Genomic DNA, 21,107 nt, shown 5'->3' on the forward strand with positions numbered 1-21,107 from the left:
ATGGTAGAAAAAATTGAAGGCAAAAGAAAGAGGGGGCAGCAGAGGATGGTTAGACAGCATCACAGACTGAAAGGACACGAATTTGAGCAAACTCTGGGAAATAGTGGAGGACTGAGGCTTGGCATGCTGCAGTCCATGGGGTCTCAAAGAGCTGGACAGGACTGAGCAACTGACTAACAACAACAGATGCTAAGAGTATGACTTTTGTATATTTTGGATAACAGCCCTTTATCAAGTGTGTCCTCGCAATTATCTTCTCCCAGTCTGTGGCATGTCTTCTCATTCTCTTGATACTGTCCTTCCCACAGCAGAAGTTTTTAATTTTAATGAAGTCCAACCTATCTACTCCTTCTTTTACAGATGATGTCTTTGGTGTATCTAAAAAGTCATTGCCATCCCCAAGGTAAGCTACATTTTCTCTGATGTTATCCTACATGAGTTTTATAGTTTATTTTACATGTATGTATGTGATTCATTTTGAGTTAATTTTTCTGAAGTAAAGTCTGTGTCAAGATTTATTTACTTATTTATTTTTGCATGTATATGACTGACTGCTACAAAGCAAAGACTATCTTTGCTCCACTGTGTTGCTTTTGCTCATTTTGTCTCAGATCAGTTCACTATATTCATGTGGGTCTATTTCTGGATTCTGTATGCTGCTCCACTAATACTTTACAGTAAGTCTTGAAGTCAGGTAGTGTCAGTACTACATCTCTGTTCTTCAATATTGTGTTTGCTATTCTAGATCTTCTGTCTTTCGGTATAAACTATAGAACCAGTCTGTTAATATCCATGATATAACATGCTGGGATTTTAACTGGGACTGCATGAAATCTACGAATCAATTATGGAAGAACTGACACTGAAAATATTGAGTCATCTATCTATGAACATTATCCATCAGAGGGCAGACAAAAATGGAAACCACAATTTCAGAAAACTAACCAAACTGATCACTTGGATCACAGCCTTGTCTAAGTCAATGAAATATGAGCCTTGCTGTGCAGGGCCATGCAAGACAGGTCACGGTATAGAGTTCTCACAAAACATGGTCCACTGGAGATGGGAATGACAAACCACTTCAGTATTCTTGCCTTGAGAACCCCATGAACAGTATGAAAAGGCAAAAAGATAGGATACTGAAAAATGAACTCCCCAGGTGCACAATATGCTAAGGGAGAAGGATAGAGAAATATCTATAGAAAGAATAAAGAGACGGAGCCAAAGCAAAAACAATGCACAGTTGTGTATATGGCTGCTAACAGAAGTCAAGCCTGATGCTATAACGACCAATATTGCATAGGAACCTGGAATACTTATCACAGTAAGTTGGAAGTGGTCAAACAGGAAATGGCAAGAATGAATATTGACATTTTAGGGATCACTGAACTAAAATGAACTGGAATGAGCAAATGGACCAATTTAACTCATATGACCATTATATCTACCACCCTGGGCAAGAATCTCTTAGAAGAAATGGAGCAGCCCTCATAGTCAACAAGAGAGTACAAACTGCAGTACTTGGGTGCAGTCTCAAAAATGACAGAATGATCTGTTCGTTTCCAAAGCAAATCATTCAATATCACAGTAATCCAGTCTATGTCCCAACCACTAAAGCCAAAGAAGCTGAAACTGAATGGTTCTATGATGACTTACAAGACGTTCTAGAACTAACACCAAAAATAGATGTCCTTTTCATCACAGGGGACTGGAATGCCAACATAGGAAGTCAAGAGATACCTGGAGTAACAGGCAAATTTAGCTTTGGAGTAGAAAATGAAGCAGGAAAAAGGCTAACAGAGTTTTGCCAAGAGAATGCACAGGTCATAGCAAACACCCTCTTCAAACAACACAAGAGACAACTCTACACATGAACATCACCAGATGGTCAACACCAAAATCAGATTGATTATACTCTTTGTAGTCAAAGATGGAGAAGCTATATACAGTCAGCAAAAATAAGACCAGGAGCTGCCAGTAGCTCAGATCATGAACTCCTTATTGCCATATTCAGACTTATATTGAAGAAAGTGGGGAAACCACCAGACGATTTGGGTATGACCTAAATCATTTGATGATTTACTGCAAGTGACAAATAGATTCAAGGGATTAGATCTGATAGACAGAATGCCTGAAGAGCTATGGCAGAGGTTCATGACATTGTACAGGAGGCGATGATCAAGACCATCCCCAAGAAGAAATACATAAAGGCAAAATGGTTATCTGAGGAGGCCTTACAAATAGCTGAGAAAAGAAAAGAAGTGAAAGGCAAATGATAAAAGGAGAGATGATTCCACCTGATTGCAGAGTTCCAAGAAAAGCGAGGAGAGGTAAGAAAGCCTTTCTCAGTGATTAATGCAAAGAAATAGAAGATAACAATAGAATGGGAAAGACTAGAGATCTCTTGAAGAAAATTAAGAGATACCAAGGAAACATGTCACACAAAAATGGGCACCATAAGGGACAGAAATGGTATGGACCTAACAGAAGCAGAAGATATTAAGAAGAGGTGGCAAGACACACAAAACAACTACACAAAAAAGATCATCATGACCCAGATAACCATGATGGTGTGATCACTCACCTAGAGCCAGACATCCTGGAATGACAAGTCAAGTGGGCCTTAGGATGCATCACTATGAACAAAGCTAGTGGAGGTGAGGGAATTCCAGCTGAGCTATTTCAAATTCTAAAAGATGAGGCTGTGCAAGTGCTGCACTAAATATGCCAGTAAATTTGGAAAACTCAGTAATGGCCAAAGGACTGGAAAAGGTCAGTCTTCATTCCAATCCCAAAGAAACATAATTCCAAAGAATGCTGAAACTACCACATAATTGCACTCATCTCACATGCTAGCAAAGTAATGTTCAAAATTCTCCAAGCCAAGCTTCAACAGTACATGATCAGAGAACTTCCACATGTTCAAGCTGGATTTAGAAAATGCAGAGGAACCAGAGATCAAATTGCCAACAACTGTTGATCATTGAAAAAGCAAGAGAGTTCAAGAAAAACATCTACTTCTGCTTTATTGACTATGCCAAAGCCTTTGAATGTGTGAATCACTAATGGAAAATTCTTAAAGAGATGGGAATACCAGACCACCTGACCTGCCTGAGAAATCTGTATGCAGGTCAAGAAGCAACAGTTAGAAACGGACAGGGAACAACAGACTGGTTCCAAATTGGGAAAGGAGTATGTCAAGGCTGTATACTGTCACCGTGCTTATTTAACTTACATGCAGAGTACATCATGAGAAACGCTGGGCTGGAGGAAGCACAAGCTGGAATCAAGACTGCCAGGAGAAATATCAATAACCTCAGGTATGCAGATGACACCACACTTACGGCAGAAAGTGAAGAGGAACTAAAGAGTCTCTTCATGAAGGTGAAAGAGGAGTAAAAAAGCTGACTTAAAGCTCAACCTTTAGAAAACTAAGATTATGGCATCAGGTCCCATCACTTCATGGCAAATAGGTGGGGAAACAGCAGAAACAGTGACAGATTTTATTTTCTTGCACTCCAAAATCACAACAGATGGTGACTGCAGCCATGAAACTAAAAGACCCTTGCTCCTTGGGAGAAAAGCTATGACCATCCTAGACAACATATTAAAAAGCAGAGACATTACTTTGCCAACAAAGGTCTATCTAGTCAAAGCTATGGTTTTTCCAGTAGTCATGTACAGATGTGAGAGTTGGACTATAGAGAAAACTGAGCACCTTAGAATTGATGCTTTTGAAGTGTGGTGTTGGAGAAGACTCTTCAGAGTCCCTTGGACAGCAAGGAGATCCAGCCAGTCCACCCTAAAGGAAATCAGTCCTGAATATTCATTGGAAGGAATGAGGCTGAAGCTGAAACTCCAATACTTTGGTCATCTGATGCAAGGAACTGACTCTTAGAAAAGATCCTAATGCTGGGAAAGATTGAAGGCAAGAGAAGGGGACGACAGAGGATGAGATGTTTGGATGGCATCACTGACTCAATGGACGCGAGTGTGAGTACACTCCAGGAGTTGGTGATGGACAGGGAGGCCTGGCGTGCTGTAGTCCATTGGGTCGCAAAGAGTCCGACATGACTGAGCAACTGAACTGAACTGATGATAATGTTGTACCAAGATTATATGTTAACTTCAGGAATGCATTGATGCACATCTTCCTGGATTGTAGTTAAAGCTGAAAAACAATTTTTCACTTTAGAAATCTAAAGGCTGAAGTAAATAGAGTGGAAAACAAGCGAATATGTAGTAAATAAATCCACAGAATTTCAATATTTGTGTACTTCAAAGTTTTTAGAGCAGCAAAACTGTCTAAGAAGTTCCTATTTGTTATTAGAGTGCTTTGTCACTTTCTGTTTTGGTCTTCTTGAGTACTTACTACAGGACAATATTAACATATATTGTTCACTGTGATCATTTTAACTGATATGTTGTTATCTATGTGTTAATCTTATCTCCTCCAAATGAGAACAGGTTTTTTTTACTTTGCCCTAAAATGACAAGTTTAGGTCCAAGCAGATAGTAAACCCTGGCTACTTACTGAATGATTTGGCATCACAGAATTATACTGGTGAGACTCTAAATGAAAGCACCTAAAGCCTGATCAAGCTTTCCAGTTGATATATGGTTAAACTGCAACGCTTTTTTTTTTTCTCAACATTTTTCTTTAAAAAACAAAAATCTGCCCAAATGAAAAACTGGAGTCACTATGCAGCAATATAATCTCAAAGAGAATCAGCCAAAAAGTTTTTACAGGTCACTGAGATTTAAAACAATTCAATGGCAAGTTTCCATGAAGTTTTGATGAATTTTATTAGCATCATAGATCACTGTCAAAACCACCAATTAGTATTAGAGCAAGCATAACTTGGGACTCTTTTAGTTTACACATTTGTCAATCATGAACGTCTTCAAAGATTACTTACTCCAACCCCCTACTCCACGCCCAGCTCAAAATTGTGAAAACAAAATTTAAATCCAAGGATTCATGGCTTTTTCCCAAAATCTAGGTTACATGTAAAATTCATATTCTAATAATCTCTGGATTCAGAGTTCACAGATCACTTGAAAAAGAAAGCACATACACATCTAATTCTTACCAGTTTTTCGGGTTAAAAAAAAAAAAAACTAAAGTATTATGTTATTTGCAGCTGCCTTAACAGCAAACGACAATTAAATGTGTGAACAAGGTTGTCAGAATAACACTTATCATTCACACCACTTATGGAAAGGCGCTCTAAGACTTTCAGAAGCACTAATTAAAATTAACGAAAGCAACTTACGGGGACGTGTCAAGAAAGGTACAGTTTGTCATCTGTTGTTTGAAACAGAGGGAAACCAAAAAACCTCAAAGCTCAAGAGTTTTTACTCTAATGTCTAAATCCAACCCAGCTGCCACCGGCACTGAGGAACCGAGCCCAGGGCTCAACAACCTACTCATTAAGGTAAGAGTTTCAATCCCTTCCATGTTACCCAACCACTTAGAAAAAGACCGGAAGAGGATGCCGGAGGGAATTTTCTTTCAGAAATCAGAAAAGGCCTGGGGTGGGGGGCGGTATCCTGTTTACTACAGAGAGGAGGAAAGTGCAGGAGGAAAGTTGCTTGATATACCCCATCACCAGCCTTTTTTTTTTTTTTTAACTCAACGTGAATGAAGACACTCAAAACGAGAAGAACGTTAATGATATTACCCACCTCAAGCCCCAAAGAACCCAGGAAGACTCTCATCCAGGACTCAGGTGGCTCTTTCTCACCTGGGCCTTGCAGAAGTCGGCCGTCCTGACGTAAATGCACTTTTCAGCAATACGCCTTCCAATTGGTTGACTCTAGAGGGAACCCTCAGTCCTATTGGCTTCAAGAGTCGAGGAGGCGGGAGTTTGGGGCTGACTGTGACAGGCCCGCGGCTTAAGCTCCCAGAGTTCTCATTGGGTCAACGCGAGAAGCCCCAAGATGGCGGCAGCAGGCACCTGCGGCACCGGCACCCGGAGTACTGGGTCTATGGTGGCGGCGGCCAGCACGAACAACGTCACTAGCTTCCAGCGGAGGGGTCCCAGAGCCAGCGGTGCCGACAGCGGCTGCTCTCGACTGGTGTCCATCGCGGGGACACGGCCGTCGGTGCGGAATGGACAGCTGCTGGTATCAACCGGGCTGCCAGCCCTGGACCAGCTCCTAGGTCGGTTCAGAACGGAGATCTGGGCTCAGCAGAGGGAAAAGAGGGAGGGGACCTGCCGGGTTAGACACCCTGACCCCACATGTCTCTCACCTCTCAGCATTCGGACTTGGAGAGAATGGCCCAGTCTGATGGAGGGGAGGAAGGGTTGCATGGAGACTTTAAATGCTGTTAATCAGATCTGGTTTTGTGCTCCCACTTTCTACTTTGGTGCCCACCAGCCTTTTTCTCGTTTATGACAGGAAACCTACATGCTTTTTACCCTTTCGTACATTCCTAGTCAAGGGGAATCAGAGACGATTTGGCATTCATCTAGAATCCCGTCCCGGTCTTTGAATGTACCCCTTACGTGAATCCCAGATAGTCCATGGTTTGGGCTAACCTACAGAAGTTTGTATCACTTGAGACTGATGGGAATCAATAGAAAATGCTGAAAAAAGTAACTTCCCCTCTTTCGCCTCCTGACTGCTTATCTCCTGGTTCTCAATCTTTAAACTAATCATATTGACTTTAAAAGAATGTATGTTAAAAGCTTAGATGGATCCAAGTAATGAAAGCCTGTCTTTGACCTTAACAGATGTACCCAGTATCTGCGTTAAATATATGTATGTTTGTTTTTGTTATTTTTTCTCTATATATTTTGCTTCCCAGAGTTACATCTCAAACGATGTTTAAAATTATTTTATATTTTAACGAGAAAAAGAAGTCCAGATTTTAGGCTTTCCAAAATCTCTGGAATTTTTCTTGAGAAGGCTTGCTAAAGAATATGCTTGATTAATAACCATTATGTTGAAAAGACTGAACAGATTAAATAGGTAAGACAAAGCTGCTGTGATAATAAAGCTTGTAAAGTAGTTAATTCCTATCAGAATGCTACTTTACTAAAATTGGTCCATGTTTGTATTTCATGATTTTATTATTATAGGGTGAGATGTGTCAGTTAAGCCTTGTACACTTTCATAAAATATTACAAATGCCATTGTTCTTGTACTTCCCTTGTCATTTTCACTCTGTAATTTTTTTCCCCACAGGTAGACTTTTGAGATAGGTTTAGCAATAGAAAGGCTATTGAGAAAGAGTATGGCTTCTTACCTCTGTTACTTTATGACCATAACTGGATCCTGGTTATTTCTACATAAATTTAAATAATAAATTTGAATGATTTCCCTTAATTGTTTCAACTCTGTTGCCTTGCATTGTACTGTAAACAGAAATGATTGAAAATATCTAGTTAGCAAATATTTATCTCACTTTTTTTCCCTTGTGAGTTTAATTTGGTGTCATCTTGTATTTAAATGTAAAACTTGGAGGCTGTTCCTAGTCCTTTATATATATATATATGTATTTTTTTTTTTTTTGGTAACTCAATGGAAATATGTAACTTCATTCACTGATCCTGAAACTCTCCAAACAAAAAGGTCACATATTCTAACATTACATCTTCAGTTCCTCATTAGAATAACAAAATGTAACTAGCACAGTACCTGGTACTTATAGATTCTAAATAAGTTCTTGGTTTAAAGAAAAATAATGTGTAGGAAAAAGCGTGCACAGATTATGAAACATGTAGGATGGAATTATGTATTTGAGCTCTAAAATCAGACTCGGCGATTAACTGACATGAATAGAGTCACAAAACTAGTGACGGTCTGGCTGATCTTCAGGCTCCACATTTAATGCTCTGCACTATGCTGCAATTGCTTCCAATTTTTGAGAACTCTTTTCAGGTGTTTTTAACCATTTATTGACTCTAAGCCTAAAGATTTAACTGTGTAGCCTCTTAAAGCACCCACCAGAAAGGTGACCCAAAGCACCTTCCTTGTGTTTTTTTTACAGTGATATAAACTTGAACTGTAATTTTAAATTTCTTCAGATTTGCTTGAAGTTGGGGAATCTATTTATTTGACTCTAACCAGCTTATGCTAAAAATTAGTGTTCATTAAAATGATTGAAGTAAATATCAGTTTGGGGATATTTTGAAATATATTTTGCACATATACAGTTAATTCTCAATTGCACAGAAGTTGAAGACATTCTTATAATAGGAGTTACTACATTTGGAATAATAAAATGTCCAGAAATATTTTAGTTGTTAACTTCCTAATGGCATTTTTATATTTTGATTTTCTATTTTCTGTGGCCCTTTGGAGCAAACCCTATACATGTGTTAATCATTAAACCATTGTTTGAAAGTGAAACATTTGGCTGCTAATGTGTATACATAAAAGTAAAAGCAATTCAGATTATACTGTAGTTCTGAAATGTTATCTGACTCAAGATTGTGACAAGTCTAATATAATCTTAGAGTAATAAAATGTAATGATAATAGGATGCTGTGACATCAGAATGATGAAATTATACTGTGACATTGTTGTTGCCTAAATATATTCTGTAGTTACTGCTTAACAAGTAAATATTGCATTGTTGCTGACATACACTGCAGTGATATTTTACTACTGCCATTGTGACATTATTGTAATTTTAAGAGTAGATGCAAAATATATTTGAAAGGCGTAAAATAGACAAATTGAATGTTAGTTATTTGACGATATACTAATATTTCCATTGCTTACTCCAAAGTGTTTTATAAATTTGAGACGTTTCTATTACTGCGTCTTAACTTTCATGATCTAATTGTATTAAATACTTTTATTCTTTATTTTATTGTTGGATATCGATTTATATTTCCCAAGTTGACTAATTTACATTCTGGGATTTCCTAACTCAGTTTCTCAACTGTCCCTTTCCAGAACATTTATGTTGTTATTTGAGGACACTGTGTGTAAATACTTCATTTTTCTTCTTCCAAGAATTTCCAAGGAGATTATATAGTAGATAAAAGATTCTGGCAGAATTTCTCTTTTCCTTGAATATAAAATAGTTGATTTTAGGACCATATTGACTAACGTAGAGAAATTATCTCCCAGGCTCATCCTTCAAAAACATATTTGAAGGACAGATGACTTCTCGGCTTTAACTGGATTAAACTCTGTGGTGTTCAGAATTTATTAAATTTTGACAGACGAGTGGAAATAGGAATTGGGGTAAATAATAATCCAGGAAGACTGCCCTGAAGAAGCTTGAGGGTAGCTACCATTTTCAACATTGCCTTGAAAAAGTAAATACTGGTGAGCATAGTCCTTTCCTCCTCTAGATTTTAATCTGGCTTCCCTGATAACTCAGCGGGTAAAGTATCCACCCGTAATGCCGGAGACACAGGAGAAGCGTGTTCGATCCCTGGATTGGGAAGATCCTCTGGAGAAGGAAATGGCAACCCGCACCAATATTCTTGCCAGGAGAATCCCATGGACAGAAGAGTCTATTGGGCTACAGGCTATGGAGTCTCAAAGAGTTGAATACCACTAAGCACACACACATCTTAATCTGGAGTATGGGATGATATACATTAAGCTTGGGCTGTTTATTTAGTATAATCCCGGTTGTGATATTTTAACAATTGGTACCTGTACGTTTAAAGCAAATGCCATTCATTCCTTTGCAAAATTGTTTCATAAAATTTAATCAGCAGAGCCATTCTCGTTGTTGATGGCTTTTCTGTTTTGATTCCCATGTTTGCCAAGCCAATAACTGATAACCAAGAGTTGTTAGGATGTTTCTTACCTATAAAAAGTAGACTTGTTAATCATATAACTGCAACTTAATTTGAAGTGTGGCATTAATTAGGTAGTTAAGGATATTGCTATGAATGAAGGATATGGCTGTTACATTGCATTTTCCCTTCAGTGGCTTTAAGATGCCTGTTTTGCTTCTATAATTTTAAGCAAAACTACTGATTTATAGAGAGCATTGAAAAGAACTAGGATGAAAGACTTCTCTTTCCTAATTTTTATTTCTCTTCCCTTTTACTTAAACTTTAACTTTGAAAAAGGAGTTGCCCTTATTGTAAAACAAGATATCACTTATGGACCTTCATATTCTAATATATTAATTTGACCTTGTTTACCCTAAATGTATAGCTTAATTAGAGATTTGTTTTGGGAACTGTGTAGGGATTGAATTTTCTCCCTTTAAATTAATATATCATTGTCTAACTATTCACGTGATTTTAAAAAAAAAAATCTTTCCTTCGTATTTAAAAAAGTTAAAAAATAGATATTGACACTTAAAATCTTAAATCTTCTAGTGTTTCTTAAGCTTTTATATTTTTTCTAGTTTTAAGACAAAATACTGTCACTTTTTTAAAATGTAAAAGCTTGATGAATTTTATACTTTAAGACCTCACTTGAAAAGTATTTTCAAGGTTTCAAACTTGTGTAAACTTACGAGTTGATAAAATATTCTCCCATATTTTTTTAGTAAGCTGGGGATGAGCTTAAATATACTTCTTAAAGTGGTCTAGAGGTAAAACCAAAAATTTATTTTTTTAGTGACCTAGAATATTGGCGGTTTATCTGATATGATTAAAGGGAAGACGAGGCATTGAACAAGACCATTTTTGACTTCTTTGTGTGTGTGTCCACCTGCGCAATGTATCATACTTAATTGGGAAACTATTTCTTGATCTGTTCTCATTATTTTGCTATGAATATCATTCACAAAAAGCATTTATTTCTCTGAGTATTCCACTTGGAGGCCTTATATGAATTCCTAAGACAAGTTCTTACTTACGCTGTTACTTACCTGTCAGACATTTTAATGTACTATTGGGAAATGATATTTCTGTTTTAATTAGGAACTATTAGTGTGAAATCTGTGCTGCTCTTGAAATTGCTAATGAATTGCTGAATTTAAAAATGTATTGAAAGCTAACTTTTGTTGAATATATCATGTCAAGCATCTTGTGTTTAGCCGGTTAAGCTTTTCAATTTTGAGTAGGGAGAATGACTGCTAACTTATTAAAATTTCCTCTAGTTTAAAATATAGCTAGAATCTCAGTATATTAAGTGAGATATTTCACAATACCTTATACAGAGTATTTGGGGAAATGTGGTCTTACACACAGTAAAATGAAGTTTGGAAGAATATAGGAACTTTACAGCTATATGCTGGTGTGTATGGTCATGTCAAAATCACTTTACCTCATATACATAGAATAAAAGCTTGATTTATAAATAATAAGGTGGCTTCTTCTTATTTCCCATGACTAACCTTCCAAATGACCAGCTTTACTAGGGCCAATTCAAATTTGAGTCTAGTGAATTTATATAATATAGCCCGTTAGAAAAAAAGTAAGTTGCCTTTTTGTAAGAGAAGCCCAATAGAATATTAATTTGGCTGATAAAAATTATTAAAATGTCCTCATATTATCTTGTTTTAAGTAATGTTTACATTTTCCAAACATAAAAATTTTCCATATATAATTTTAGTATATGTGATATTTAAAACTTTTGTTTCCTGAATTATCAGAAACAGTGGATTGTTCAACTCAGGCGGAAAACTACCTTCATAGTATAGTCTGATTTGCTGTTTACTGTTAATATAGTAATACAATTAATACTGATAATACATTTATCAAATAAGCTATTTCCTGTATCATGTATTGATTGTTTCTAATCAGAAAATAATTGCCAGAACGGTGAGAGTAGCTCTTACTGTACTTCTTTGGGCAAGACACCTGAGCAAGATATCATATCATTCAATTGGAGAACTATGTCTTGATCAGTTCTCGTTATTTCACTGTGAATATCATTCACAAAAAGTATCTACTTCTCTAAATATTCCACTTGGAGGCCTTATATAAATTCCTAATTTGAGAAGACATGACTATAGACCCAAAGAAGTTTAGATAACAAATCTAAATCCTTCCTGTAAAGATTAAGTTATGGAAAAAAACAGCTAATTTTTTTTATAGTAGACTCGACTAGAAACTTGGAATATTGTTATGTGCCTGTATTATTTCATCTCAAATACACAAAATGATAATTGCTAGCTAAATATTCTTACATGTGAGGAAAAATAGTGAAGAGTTGGGAAGTATGATTTAAAATATTTAAAATGGATTAAAAAATTAATATTGGTCTATATGTAGCACAAGCTGTAAAACTAAATATTTACTCTTCTCCCGAAGAGAACCTTTTTGCTCTCATCTTTTATGGTTGTTATCATCACATATATTTCAGTTTATGTTAAACTTTTAGTTTAACCAACATTTGAAGTTATCCTGTATAGTCTGGTATGGCTTTAAATGCTAAAATGAAGGAATTATCTCATTATCTCAATGTGAAGTTAAAATACATACTTAATTCTATAACATGACCATTTAAAATATGTAAATGTATTTGTTCCTTTTAAAAATTGTTTTCTAACAATTTTGAATCCTCTGTTTGTAGTCATAAAGTCCTCAAATGTTGGATTGTATTAAGTGTGCAGGCAGCTTAACAAATTTCAGATTCTTTGAAACATAACAGTTATTTATGCTTATTTGCAAGGCAAAAAATAAACACTGTCATGAATTTTTCATACTAAGTTTTTCTATGTATTGTTTGTCACTATAAAACTTTTTGGGAAGAGATTCTTCATTATATTTTAAATGTTTCACAATTTTGTAAACAAAAAACGCTAGTAATATTGTCTTCAGTTGTCCAACAATTTTTAGTTTCTTTTTAAATTAATTATACTTTAAATTCATTTGATTCTTTGTGTATACATTTTTAAATTTTTAAGTGAACTTGTTAGCATTTGCACAAATGGTTTTACAAACAAAGTATCAGTTGTCAAGTGGTTGAATGTCTATCTTTCTGATGTTCTAGTTTCTTAAAACTTGATTTTAAATTGATTTTTAATAAAGCTCTATTTCAGTTATATATTTATGATCATATTACCCTAATTCAAATATAATAGCATTTTCTAAATATATTTAGAGTGTGTTCAGATTCTGTGTGTGTTAATAATAATCGGAAAAGAATTCGTTTTAACTGTCAGGTTTTTTTCTCCAAGGTTTGTTAAATTTGAGAATAAAAATTAAAATGGAATTTCTGTTGTAATAACCTTTCTTTCTGTGTTGTACTTTTGTTGTAGTTAAGTTCCTGTGCACGTTTGGGTCTCAGCTATTGAGCTAATTTATTAAGAAGTGCTAAATATAACATTAAAGGAATGCTTAGCCGGCTGTGTTGAATGCTGCATGGTCCTATCACAGGAGAAAGGAGGATAGTACAGTATATTATGAAAGTAATTGTAATGTGTAGTGTATAATTACATATAGTATGTAATTATTTCATAATAGCACCTTAAGCCAAGTATTGCAAAGGTAATTAAAATGTTGTTCTCAACTACAGTTTTGAAGTTACTGAAGTACCTGTCCTTGATAATGCCTAACTTTTATGCTAAAGATAATATGAAAAGGTAGATTAATTTGTTCTTCATTTTGTTTCATTTCCAGGTGGAGGTTTGGCCGTTGGAACAGTTCTTCTAATTGGTTAGTATAGCATACATACTTGGCTCTTCCCAATCATAGTTTTATGTTGTGCGTAATGATTTTATGGGTTTGTCTGTTCTGAGATTAATTCTATAACACTCTTCAAGAGTTAAGGTAAATTAAAGAGGAATTGCCTTATGTTTAATTTACTGATTTAGAAAAATACATGTGAAAATATAGCTCTTGTAATTAAAAAGTGTTCACAGTGCCTTGTCTTCCATTTGTTTTAAAAAGATGAAAATAATGCCAATAGATTTTTTGGGAGAATCTCAGTATTTAGAGTGGGATTGTTACAGTGACTTATTTGATAATTGGATGTACACATAAGCCCATTGTATATATCACAGATTTTTACCTTGTCTTCTTATTCAGAGAAAAATGACAAGGATAAATCACATTTTTGTTCATCTTTAAACCTTCCATACGTCTTACTTAAAAATACATACATAACCCAATTTACCTTTCTTTTACGTTTAGATCACAGAATGTCGGAATTGAAATAAATCTTGACAGTTACGTTATCCAGGTTCCCACCTGGCCATGAAACACTTTTCAGATACCAAACACCATTTAAGTACAGATGATCTAGTTTAACAGCCTTCCCTGGTGGTTCAGACAGTAAAGAATCTGCCTGCAATGTGGCAGACTCAGGTTGGATACCTGGGTTGGGAAGATTCCCTGGAGAAGGAAATGGCAACCCACTCCAGTATTCTTGTCTGGAAAATCCCAAGGATGGAAGAGCCTGGCTACAGACCATGGCATCTCAAACGAGCTGGACACAACTGAACGACTTCACTTTGACTTTATCTACTTTAAAGGGCTCACTACTTCACCAGGCAAACCTTTGTTATTTGAAAATGTATGATTCACTAGAAAGTTCTTTATGTTAATGTTTAATTTGTATGCCTGTGATGAGTTTGTTGTTCCTAGTTTTTTGTCCTCTAATACTCTTTCACCTGACACTTAAAATATTTTAAAATAACAATTTAATCACCTCAAATCTTCTCCAGACTAAATAGACATAGTTTCTTAAAATGGATTTTATGCATTGTGGTTGTCACACTGCTCATTCTCCTGGTTATTCTCTTGTCACACCTTCTGCTCTAGCATTCTTTTTGTGCACAGAACTGAATATATGCCAGATTTAGTATACATGCACGTGTGTTCAGTCATGTCCAACTCTTTGTGACCTGCATTGACTGTAGCCCACCGGGCTAGGCTGTCCATGGGATTATTCTAGCAAGAATACTGGGGTGGGTTCCTGTTTCCTCCAGGGTATCTTCACTACCCAGGGATCAAGCCCACATCTGCTGTGACTTCTGCATGGGAAGGCAGATTCTTTACCACTGAGCCACCTGGGAAGGCTGAATTTAGTATGACCTATGCTTAATTCTAGAAGTGGTGGAAACTCAAATATTTCTACCTAAGTAATATACATGGAGGCATTCAGCACCTTGCTGTTTCTACTAAATATATGTTAGGAAAAAAAAAAAACAAACGTGGTCCACTGGAGAATGAAATGGCAAACCACTTCAGTATTCTTGCCTTGGGAACCCCATGATCAGTATGAAAAGGCAAATAGATACGACACTGAAAGATGAACTCCCCAGGTCAGTAGGGGCTCCATATGCTACTGGAGAAGAGTAGAGAAGTAACTCCAGAAAGAATGAAGAGGTGGAGCCAAAGTGGAAAAAACACACTGTTCTGGAGTGACTGGTGATGGAAGTAAAGTCCAATGCTGTAAAGAACAATATTGCATAGGAACCTGGAATGTTAGGTCCATGAATCACGGTAAATTATGAGTGGTCAAACAGAAGATGGCAAGAGTGAACATCAGCGTTTTAGAATTCAATGAACTAATTGGACTGGAATGGGTGAATTTAATTTAGATAAAGGTTTTATCTACTACTGTGGGCAAGAATCCCTTAGAAGAAATGGAGTAGCCCTCATAGTCAACAAGAGAGAGTGCAGTGCCAAAAATGACAGAATAATCTCAGTTCTTTTCCTAGGCAAATCATTCAGTATCATAGTAATCCAGGACTATGAACAACCACTAATGTTGAAGAAGCTGAAGTTGACGGTTCTATGAGGACCTACAAGACCTTCTAGAGCTAACACCAAAAATAGATATCCTTTTCATCATAGGAGACTGGAATCCAAACATAGGAAGTCAGGATATACCTGGAGTAACAGGCATATTTGTCCTTAGAGTAGAAAATGAAGCAGGACAAAGGCTAACAGAGTTTAGCCAAGAGAACACACTGGTCATAGCAAACACCCTCTTCCACCAACACAAGAGATGACATCATGATAACACATGAACATGACCAATGGTCAGTACCAAAATCAGATTGATTGTATTCTTTGCAGCTAAAGATGGAGAAGCTCTATACACTCAGTAAAAACAAGACTACGAGCTGAATGTGGCTCATATCTTCAACGCCTTATTGTAAAATTCAGACTGAAATTAAAGAAAGTAGGGAAAACCGTTAGACCATTCAGACATGACCTAAATCAAATCCCTTATGATAATACAGTGGAAGTGACAAATAGATTCAAGGGATTAGTTTGATAGAGTGCCTGAAGAACTACACACAGAGTTTCGTGACATTGTACAGGAGGCAGTGATCAAGACCATCCCCAAGAAAAAGAAATCCAAAAATGCAAAATGGTTGTCTGAGAAGGCCTTACCAATAGCTGAAAAAAGAAGAGAACTGAAAGGAAAAGGAGAAAAGGAAAGATATACCCATTTGAATGCAGAGTTCCAAAGAATAGCAAGGAGAGATGAGAAAGCCTTTCTCAGTGATCAATGTAAAGACACAGAGGAAAACAATAGAATGGGAAAGACTAGAGATCTCTTGAAGAAAGTTACAGATACCAAGGGAACATCTCATGCAAAGATGGGCACAATAAAGGACAGAAATGGTATGGACCTAACAGAAGCAGAAGATATTAAGAAAAGGTGGCAAGGATACACAGAAGTATACAAAAAAGCTCTTGATAACCCAGATAATCACGATGGTATGACAGACATCCTGGAGTGTGAAGTCAAGTGGGCCTTAGGAAGCATCACTACAAACAAAGCTAGTGGAGATGATGGAATTCCAGCTGAGCTATTTCAGATCCTGAAAGATGATGCTGTGAATGTGCAGCATTCAATATGCCAGTAAATTTGGAAAACTCAGCAGTGGCCACAGGACTGGAAAATGTCAGTCTACATTCCTATCTCAAAGGCAATGCCAAAGAATGCTCAAACTACCACTCAATTGCACTCATCTCACATGCTAGCAAAGTAATGCTCAAAATTCTCCAAGCCAAGCTTCAACAGTATGTGAACAGAGAACTTCGGCATGTTCAAGCTGGATTTAGAAAAGGCAGAGGGACCAGAGATCAAATTTCCAACATCTGTTGGATCATGAAAAAAGCATGAGAGTTCCAGAGAAACATCTACTTTTGCTTTACGGACTATGCCAAAGCCTTTGACTGTGTGGATCACAACAAACTGGAAAATTCTTAAAGAGATGGAAATACTAGACCACCTTACCTGACTCCTAAGATATTTGTATGCAGGTCAAGAAGCAACAGTTAGAACCAGACAGGGAACAACAGACTGGTTCCAAATCGGGAAAGGAGTATGTCAAGGCTATATAATGTCACCCTGCTATTTAACTTATATGTAGAGTACATCATGTGAAATGCCAGGCTGAATGAACTACAAGCTGGAATCAAGATTGCCGGGAGAAATATCAATAACCTCAAATATGCAGATGACACCACCCTTATAGCAAAAAGCAAAGAGGAACTGAAGAGCCTCTTGATGAAAGTGAAAGAAGAGAGTGAAAAAGCTGGCTTAAAACTCAACATTCAGAAAAACAAAGATCATGACATCCAATCCCATCACTTCATGGCAAAGAGATGGGGAAACAATGGAAACAGTGACAGACTTTATTTTCTTGGGCTCCAAAATCACCACAGATCGTGACTGCAGCCATGAAATTAAAAGGTGCTTGCTCCTTGGAAGAAAAGCTATGACCAACCTTGACAGCATATTAAAAGCAGAGACATTACTTTGCCAACAAAGGTCTGTCTAGTCAAAGCTGTGGTTTTTCCAGTAGTCATGTACAGATGTGAGAGTTGGACTATAAAGAAAGCTGAGCACCGAAGAATTGATGCTTTTGAACTGTGTTGTTGGAGAAGACTCTTGAGAGTCCCTTGGACTGCAAGGAGATCCAACCAGTCCATCCTAAAGGAGATCAGTTCTGGGTGTTCATTGGAAGGACTGATGTTGAAGCTGAAACTCCAGTACTTTGGCCACCTGATGTGAAGAACTGTCTCACTGAAAAGACCCTGAAGCTGGCAAGGATTGAAGGCAGGAGGAGAAGGGGATGAGATGGTTGCGTGGCATCACTGACTCAAAGGACATGAATTTGAGTAAACTCCGGGAGTTGGTGATGGACAGGCAAGCCTGGTGTGATGCAGTCCATGGGGTTGCAAAGAGTTGTATGTGACCAAGCAGCTGGACTGAACTGATATTTTAGAAATCAGTCCATGTGCATTCTTATAAGTATCCGTCATTCTTCTTGACAACTGAATAGGAATTCATTGTATGGATGTGCCATAATTTTGTTAAATTTTTCTCTACTGATAAGGTTAACTCATTATCTTCTGTTACGAACAATCCTATTGTACAAATGTTATATATGTAAGGTTTGCATGTATGTATAAGTATCTATAGAATAAGTTCTAAAATATAGGCTTGCTTAAGAGAAACATGTGAAATTGTATTAGTTACTAGATTGCTCTCCCAAGAGGTTATACTACCTGATACTTGAGTCAGCTGTTATAACTAGGTTACCTTCACCCTTAACAATGTTGTACATTATCAAGGATTTTAATCTCTATCAGTCCAGATAAGTGAAAAGTGGAGAATTGCATTTCTTGATTTGAACCGGAAATTTTCTCTTTAATGTACAAAAATATAGTGAGTTATTGTAGTGGTTTAAAAAATATGCAAGTGAATTTTTATCCTTTTCTCCAGGGAAAACATGTGTGAATGATACTAAAATCCAGTGATGATTGATAATCATTCAAACAGTTTCCATTGAACACCCACTTGCATGCTACATTCTGGGGTTAGAAATATAAATGAGTTATTCTCTTTCCCTAAGGAAGAGATATAAGTACAGCAAATAATTATAAGTTAATACGATATGTTTCCTGTTAATATATTTTATGGTTGGTTGTAATTGTACAAGGAATTCCTGTTGATGTTTGTATATCAATCTTACAACCAGCACCTTTTGAATTATTTATAGATTCACTTGAATGTTAAGTAGGCAGTCATCTTCTGCAGTGAAAGTGCTGCACTCGATATGCCAGCAAATTTGAAAAGCAAGGGAGTTCCAGAAAAACATATATTTCTGCTTTATTGACTATGCCAAAGCCTTTGACTGTGTGGATCACAATAAACTGTGGAAAATTCTGAAAGAGATGGGAATACCAGACCACCTGACTTGCCTCTTGAGAAACCTATATGTAGGTCAGGAAGCAACAGTTAGAACTGGACATGGAACAACAGACTGGTTCCAAATAGGCAAAGGAGTACGTCAAGGCTGTATACTGTCACCCTGCTTATTTAACTTATATGCAGAGTATATCATGAGAAACGCTGGACTGGAAGAAGCACAAGCTGGAATCAAGATGGCCGGGAGAAATATCAATCACCTCAGATACGCAGATGACACCACCCTTATGGCAGAAAGTGAAGAGGAACTAAAAAGCCTCTTGATGAAGGTGAAAGAGGAGAGTGAAAAAGTTGGCTTAAAGCTCAACATTCAGAAAACTAAGATCATGGCATCTGGTCCCACCACTTCATTGGAAATAGATGGGGAAATGGTGGAAACAGTGTCAGACTTTATTTTTGGGGGCTCCAAATAACTGCAGATGGTGACTGCAGCCATGAAATTAAAAGACGCTTACTCCTTGGAAGGAAAGTTATGACCAACCTAGATAGCATATTGAAAAGCAGAGACATTGCTTTGCCAACGAAGGTCCGTCTAGTCAAGGCTATGGTTTTTCCAGTGGTCATGTATGGATGTGAGAGTTGGACAGTGAAGAAAGCTGAGCACCGAAGAATCGATGCTTTTGAACTGTGGTGTTTGGAGAAGACTCTTGAGAGTCCCTTGGACTGCAAGGAGATCCAACCAGTCCATTCTAAAGGAGATCAGTCCTGGGATTTCTTTGGAAGGAATGATGCTAAAGCTGAAAGTCCAGTACTTTGGCCACCTCATGTGAAGAGTTGACTCATTGGAAAAGACTCTGATGCTGGGAGGGATTGGGGGCAGGAGGAGAAGGGGACGACAGAGGATGAGATGGCTGGATGGCATCACCGACTCGATGGACATGAGTTTGAGTGAACTCCTGGAGTTGGTGATGGACAGGGAGGCCTGGCGTGCTGTGATTCATGGGGTCGCAAAGAGTCGGACACGACTGAGCGACTGAACTGAACATCTTCTGCAAACATTGGAGATGTTATTTTGTAACAGATTCTGGTGTTTGAAGAGTGAGTGCATCCATAACAAACAAAATGAATATATGGTAGTGGCTTTCAAACCAGGCAGTAGGCAAAGGCTACAAGGATTTCGAGGAGTATATTAGAGACTTGAGTCACTATAAACAGATTGTTAGTAGAAATCTGTAGTTTGAGGACACTGCCAATGAGAATGAAAAGGAAGAAGATGCATGTTACTGAAAGCTGGAGAAAGGGGATACTGGTTGTACAGTGGCAGAAAGCTTAGTGGTGACATTGGCAGTTACTTGAAAACAACACATGGCTAATGAAGCTGGTGATCTAACTGAGATTTTTTTTTTTTTTAATAATAAGTAATAATGGAAAACTCAGAATAACTAAAGTACAGTGACAGATTTTTTTTAAAAGTCTATCTATGATGAAGAATCAGTTCACCGAGTATTATACTAGGTATTCAATAACTATTTATTGAATTAATAATTGAACAAAACAGTACAGCAAGTATAAAGCAAAGGCCCCCTTTGTAGAGTCTAGTCTTTCCATAAAGCTAATATTCTGAATCATCTCATTATTGTTTTTGCACTACTATCATTTTCTCAGTGTATAAGATTTTTAAAGATATCTATAATTTAAGTAGGAGAAGGCAATGGCACCCCACTCCAGTACTCTTGCCTGGAAAATCCCCTGGACGGAGGAGCCTGGTAGGCTGCAGTCCATGGGTCGCTAGGAGTCGGACACGACTGAGCGACTTCACTTTCACTTTTCACTTTCATGCACTGGAGAAGGAAATGGCAACCCACTCCAGTGTTCTTGCCTGGAGAATCCCAGGGACAGGGGAGCCTGGTGGGCTGCCGTCTCTGGGGTCGCACAGAGTCGGACACGACTGAAGTGACTTAGCAGCAGCAGCAGCATAATTTAAGTAAACTTAGATTCATGTTGATATTTGCTGGAAACCAGTGCAATACTGGTCGATGTTTGGTAGAAACTAATGCAATTTCCCTTCAATTAAAAATAAATTTAAAAAAAATTTTTAAGTAAAC

The 21,107-nt window shown here is 37.2% G+C and overlaps 2 protein-coding genes across 20 annotated transcripts in view; one reads left to right on the plus strand and one right to left on the minus strand.

Annotated features, from left to right (window-relative positions):
- IMMP1L (inner mitochondrial membrane peptidase subunit 1) overlaps nt 1-5,832 on the minus strand; it is a 77,131-nt gene extending 71,299 nt beyond the window's left edge. For 4 of the 17 annotated variants that reach the window (XR_011560623.1, XR_011560622.1, XM_070767630.1 and 1 more), the window contains exon 1: nt 5,689-5,832. Coding sequence is in view for 3 of the 17 variants with exons in the window: in XM_070767630.1 (XP_070623731.1) it covers nt 5,689-5,721 (33 nt within the window). In the remaining 14 variants the exon portion in view is untranslated. The remainder of the gene's footprint in view (nt 1-5,688) is intronic. The other 13 variants (XM_019974940.2, XM_019974941.2, XM_019974943.2 and 10 more) reach the window with 9 other exon arrangements.
- A 69-nt stretch (nt 5,833-5,901) lies between these two features.
- The window catches only part of ELP4 (elongator acetyltransferase complex subunit 4), a 257,422-nt gene continuing 242,216 nt past the window's right edge, over nt 5,902-21,107 (plus strand). Inside the window, exons 1-2 of one of the 3 annotated variants that reach the window (XM_070767618.1) lie at nt 5,902-6,166; nt 13,503-13,538. In XM_070767618.1, coding sequence (XP_070623719.1) covers nt 5,944-6,166; nt 13,503-13,538 — 259 coding nt within the window. In that variant the 5' untranslated portion in view covers nt 5,902-5,943. The remainder of the gene's footprint in view (nt 6,167-13,502; nt 13,539-21,107) is intronic. The other 2 variants (XM_070767620.1, XM_019974939.2) reach the window with 2 other exon arrangements.

The sequence above is a fragment of the Bos indicus genome, chromosome 15, assembly GCF_029378745.1.
Source record: "Bos indicus isolate NIAB-ARS_2022 breed Sahiwal x Tharparkar chromosome 15, NIAB-ARS_B.indTharparkar_mat_pri_1.0, whole genome shotgun sequence".
Classification (NCBI taxonomy): Eukaryota; Metazoa; Chordata; class Mammalia; order Artiodactyla; family Bovidae; genus Bos; species Bos indicus.